The sequence below is a fragment of the Juglans microcarpa x Juglans regia genome, chromosome 1D (assembly GCF_004785595.1).
Source record: "Juglans microcarpa x Juglans regia isolate MS1-56 chromosome 1D, Jm3101_v1.0, whole genome shotgun sequence".
In the NCBI taxonomy this organism is placed as follows: Eukaryota; Viridiplantae; Streptophyta; class Magnoliopsida; order Fagales; family Juglandaceae; genus Juglans; species Juglans microcarpa x Juglans regia.
Window position 1 is genome coordinate 20,167,341 of NC_054594.1, and position 5,676 is coordinate 20,173,016.

Consider the following 5,676-nt stretch of genomic DNA (forward strand, 5'->3'; position numbering starts at 1 on the left):
AATTAGGCAAGGATTAGTCTTTAAGTTCGGTTTCTGAGAGCGACCAGTACTTCAGCCTCGATTGTGTTGTTTTTTACTATTCTTGCAAGACTTTTGCGAGAACGATGCCTTGTATTCATCGTTGGAATTATCTTTTCCACAACGATGCTTGCTCAACCAATCGTATGCGTGTCGGTGTAGCTTATCCTTTTCCGGGTATAAAGTAGTACAGACTGAGCTAGCCCAGCAACTCTTGTCTGGCCATACATTAAGAGCATTCATTTGGGTCAATCTCTAAAGGGATAACACAAGCTAGCTTTGGAAAAATGTTGAGTCTCTCTTTCTATCTACTTCTTTTACTAAACCTAGCTGCTGCTTTAGCTCTAGGCGCTGATAAATACAGCAGAGATGACTTCCCACCCGACTTTGTTTTTGGTTCTGGGACCTCAGCTTACCAGGTGACTTTTTTTTTTTTTCGGAGTAAATTATTAGAAATATATAATAAGAACATAGATATTTTTCATGACTAAAAAATATAAATTAATATGAAAGGTTGAAGGTGCAGCAAGCCAAGATGGAAGGACACCTTCCATATGGGATACCTTCGCCCATGCTGGTAAGCTTTTCTTTACCATTGGTACTTGCTTTTATCTTCTATAACATATTAATGAAACTAACGTTTTTCCATTATAAATGAAGTAAATATAATTCAAATGAATATTTAAACCTTTTTCCTTTGTATTTTTTTTCCCAATAAATGGAGATTATATGCGTGCAAATATTAGTGCATGCTACCAACATAGTTTGCCTCTGGTTTTTATTTTCGCTTCTACTGGAAGACTGCATGTCAACAGATGTAATCATTTTATCTGATTCTTCTTAATTCTGTGCATGGAGCTCTAGGCTCCTTGCTCCTTAGAAATGGGAGGAAAAGATATGTATCCTGAAATCACAAATATAAGCTTAGCAGATAGACGTTTGCTGAAGTTTATCTATGTTTATATCTAATAATTTGTCTTACGAGATTGATCTTCAACTTCAAATTTCAGGGAAAATGGCTGGAGCCACTGGTGACATAGCATGTGATCAGTATCACAAATACAAGGTATAATAGCATGCAATGTGTTTCCTATGACTAAAAGCCAAGGATTAATTGCCGGCCAGTTCATCCCAATTGATTGAAAATGAATGATTGTAGTCTGCATGAGATGTTCATCCCGTGATAAGGTGTACGTGAATGAAAGTATTATCCAGGCTAGGAGAGACATTTCTTATCAGAATCATATATATATGACCATGACCAAGTAATTATATGTTCACTTTATTTGAAGCACTGGTATTAGGATAATGATCCATATATGATTAGCTACGTTGAATTGACTCTTTCAGGAGGATGTCCAACTCATGGTGGATATAGGCTTAGAGGCCTACAGATTTTCCATCTCATGGTCAAGACTTATTCCAAGTATTATCATCAATCTCTTCTGATCCTCAATTAACTAAACATGATGAAGTAAAAAGGAGTTTTTCTGCACTTTCTCACACTTGGACTAATCATTTTCTCATAATTCAGACGGAAGAGGAAGTGTCAATCCAAAGGGTTTACAGTATTACAACAATCTTATCAATGAACTAATCAGCAACGGTAACTCCCTTTTCCATCATAGTTGAAGATCCTTCAATTTTCTCAGCATTCAAGAATACTTTGAACATGAATTAAGCAAGAAAAAGTACTCCCAAAATGCTAATTTATCCATGGTTTTTTCCTGCCGATTTATGTTACTTTTTGTGAAAGTAGGAATCCAACCGCATATCACATTACACCACAGCGATCTTCCGCAGGCACTGGAAGACGAGTATGGAGGATGGGTCAGCAGAAAAATTGTGTACACTTCTCAATCTTGACTAGATCACATTTTGTATGTGTTTGTGTACACTACACACCACCAAGCATAGAACCCAGTAAGGAATGTGATTGAATCATCTCTTTCTGAATGCAGGAAAGACTTCACGGCATATGCAGATCTGTGTTTCAGGAAGTTTGGTGACAGGGTTTCTCATTGGACCACCCTAAATGAGGCCAACGTTTTCGTGCTTGGAGGCTACGATGGGGGTTATCTGCCACCTCAGCGTTGTTCTTCTCCTTTTGGGTTTAACTGCACTAAAGGCAACTCCACAACTGAGCCATATTTGGCAACTCACCATATCTTGTTGGCACATGCATCAGCTGCTAGATTGTACAAGGAAAAGTACCAGGACAAGCAGAATGGATTTATAGGAATCAACCTCTACGCTTTTGGGGCTATTCCTCTAACAAACACAACTAAAGATGCAATTGCTACGCAAAGGGCCAATGACTTCCTGATTGGTTGGTAAGTTACTTAAAACATGATTCACAAGTAAAGTTGCAGTGGTATTGTCTTTTGGAATATGTCATTTATAAATTGTTAATTTTTAATCTGATATGGTCCCAAAAGCAAGTATTCATCACACACTTTTGGAGTCATTTTCTTTTAATGTAAGGAAGAGTGCTTTTCATTTTGCATTTTTACACCATATCTAAGCTGCATTCAGAATTCATTTATTCTTCATATGCATGGCATTGCAGGTATATGGATCCCTTAGTGTACGGAGAATATCCCCATGTCATGAAAAAGAATGTAGGATCAAGACTTCCATCCTTCACAGATTTTGAATCTAATCAGGTTAAAGGTTCATTTGATTTCCTAGGACTAAATTACTACGTCACAGTTCACATCAAGGATGGCTCTGAAAAACTTGAGATGGAGGTCAGAAACTTTGATGCAGACATGGCAATAGAATTTGCTGGTATATCCATGCGTATATACTTTACTTAGCACAACACTGACCAATTTCACTGGTTATTAGATTATGTTTTACCCTGTTTCAGCTCAATCAAGCTTACTATCTAAACTCTGCTCTCTGCAGATTAAATATTTAAGACTATTTTAGTTTTTCTTCATATCCTCAATAAACTCACCCTTTACTTACCAAGCTTTAGAGATGAAAATGAATTTAGCTTAATACTTTTCCAACTGTGGCAGTTACTCAAGATGATCCATCTGAATTTGAGGTGAGATCATAAGCATAAGCATAAATTATAAAGGCAATTTTATATTTATGGATACATCAAATCTAACACTAACTAGCCTATTTGACTCAGTTTCCAATTACACCTTCGAGTTTGCAAGGACTGTTGGAGTATTTCAAGCAAGTGTATGGGAATCCTCCTATTTACATTCATGAGAATGGTCTCTCTCTCTCTCTCTCTCTCTCTCTCACACACACACACACACACACACACACACACACACACAAACACACACACCCGTTTACGCACATCCACGTCCCCCCACTCATTGACACACATGCATATAGAGCTTCTATGTATTTGTGGTCCTACTTTAAGCAGTGAGAAATAATTCAGAGTGGTGTTAGGGCTCATCTCATTATTCTAGAATTTGTAAAATCTTCAATTGTCCCAAAAGTTTAAGCTGATAGAAAAAGATAGATTTTATTATTTATTTTATATCTCAACACTCTCCCTCACTTGTGGGCTAGATTCCGCCTCAATGGATGGCCCAACACGTGAAATATTAATTAAATGGGATAGAGTGTAGAGTCAGGCTTCGAACTCAAGACCTCTACTTTGATACTATGTGAAATCACCACTTATCCCAAAAGTTTAAACTGATGGGAAGATGTAGATTTTATTATTTATTTTATATCTTAACAGAATTATGCTATGGCACATCGTTATGCTATCACATTTTGGTGTTTCAAACTAAGTTATCCAATGTAACAATCAACTAACGTTCATATCGGTTTCACCAATTAAACTATCCTTTCAAATATAGATTCATTCTAGGCAGAAGTGATCAAACAAAAATCTGATATAGAGAGAGTTAAAGCGGTCAAATAACAAACGTTAAAGCTGCTCAGAAAGTCGTTTGAATCATGCATATTTGTTGTTTTCATGCCATTTTATCTACCAAAGGGATTATTTTTCCTGTTTTGGTATAAGACATGGTGGCCATGTTCAAAACCCAGTTTTCTCATCATCCAATGTAATCATCTCTAATAGAGAAAACTCAGCTTGCTTGGAATCTTCTTGTAGGACAACGAACACCACGCAATTCATCATTGGAAGACTGGCATAGAGTGAAATACATGAAAGGATATATTGGGGGTTTGCTTGATGCACTTCGGTAAGTTCATTTTCTCATGACCTTATAATTAAATCAAATATTTGTTAGATGTAGTGGGAACTACCTTTTTCTTAATTCTCTGATCTTAAACTTTTGCAAGGAATGGATCCAATGTGAGGGGTTATTTTGCATGGTCTTTCTTGGATTTACTGGAGCTGTTGGATGGCTATCAATCGAGCTTTGGTCTTTACTACATAGATCTGGATGACCCGGATATAAGAAGACAGCCAAAGCTCTCTGCTCATTGGTACTCACATTTCTTGAAGAGAAAAGGCTTTAACTCAGATGGGTTTATAGAGCTTGAGAAGAATTTATCAGCACTTTCTTATACCTAATTCATCCAATAGATTTTTCCTTGTCTGTTGCACAATGGTGTGCCTTCTTTTCCCTTTTTCATAATAATTATAAGGTAAGCTTCATAGCTCCAGAACCAGCTGAAGAAAGCGCTTCATTGCCTTACTTTATTGTTTGCTCTAAAGTATTCATGTAATTGAACCAGTACACTGCTTAATTTCCAACAATTTATTAGCAAAAATATAATCTAAGTTTCTAAATCTTGTTCAAATTAATTTTAAGCAACTCAGTATAGGTCTCTTCTAGCCTTCTTCAGTGCCAAAACACACCCTTTAAGCTGTCCTCCTTTGAGTACTGTTTAATGTATCATGCTGTGCTGAGGGACCTTCCTTTGAGTTTTAGGCACTACAAGAGAAAAAGAAGCTCAATCAAGGATTAGGATCAATTAGAGTGAATAAAATATTCACTACTGGGTTCCAATATTTCAGCCCACCCAAGTCCACCAATGGGTTTTGGGATTTGATCAACACTTGATGCCTTGAGAGGTTCTAAAATGAAAATAACAATAAAAAAGTTAGCTCAAATGAGTATTGTTGTTATTAGTCTCATTACTTCTGTTGAATTTAAAGACTCATTTAAATAGTGAGATGAGATTAGATGGTTTTAGATGAATTGAATAAAATATTGTTAGAATACTATTTTTTAAAATATTATTATTTTAGGATTTGAAAAAGTTGAATTGTTTATTATATTTTTTATGAAAATTTAAAAAAATTGTAATGATGAGATGAAACAAGATGAGATGGGTTGAGAGTGTTTCTGTATCCAAACGGGGTCTTAAGTCTATTAAAGTACTGTTATATAAAAAAATAAATCATTTATTTATCCTCAATTCCTTAATTTAATTCATTGAATATTCTAAAATAGTAAACAATTTACTAATTGCTCTGGCCAGAAATTTTAAATATTCTGTTGATCTATTAAATTAAACTTAAGGAGATATTTTGTTCTTCTTGATCAAATCAAGAAATCTAGAAGTTCCTTCTTGATAAATCATACTCCCACTATGCTGTATGTAATTACTCAACAAACACAGAATTTTTATATAAAAAGATATCAGTTCTTAATATATCAAAGCAAACATTTGACATGTGAGTTTGCAACAATCTCATGA

General features: G+C 35.4%; 1 protein-coding gene across 1 annotated transcript; it reads left to right on the forward strand.

Moving 5' to 3' along the window:
* The first annotated feature begins 214 nt into the window (after positions 1-214).
* Positions 215-4,577, forward strand: LOC121238732 (beta-glucosidase 11-like). The gene is made up of 12 exons (XM_041135743.1): positions 215-437; positions 532-595; positions 1,029-1,084; positions 1,369-1,444; positions 1,553-1,624; positions 1,778-1,865; positions 1,980-2,351; positions 2,588-2,808; positions 3,045-3,073; positions 3,164-3,251; positions 4,118-4,208; positions 4,309-4,577. The coding sequence occupies exons 1-12, from the start codon at positions 306-308 to the stop codon at positions 4,541-4,543; spliced, it is 1,524 nt and encodes a 507-aa protein (XP_040991677.1). The 5' UTR covers positions 215-305; the 3' UTR covers positions 4,544-4,577.
* The last annotated feature ends 1,099 nt before the right edge of the window (positions 4,578-5,676 follow it).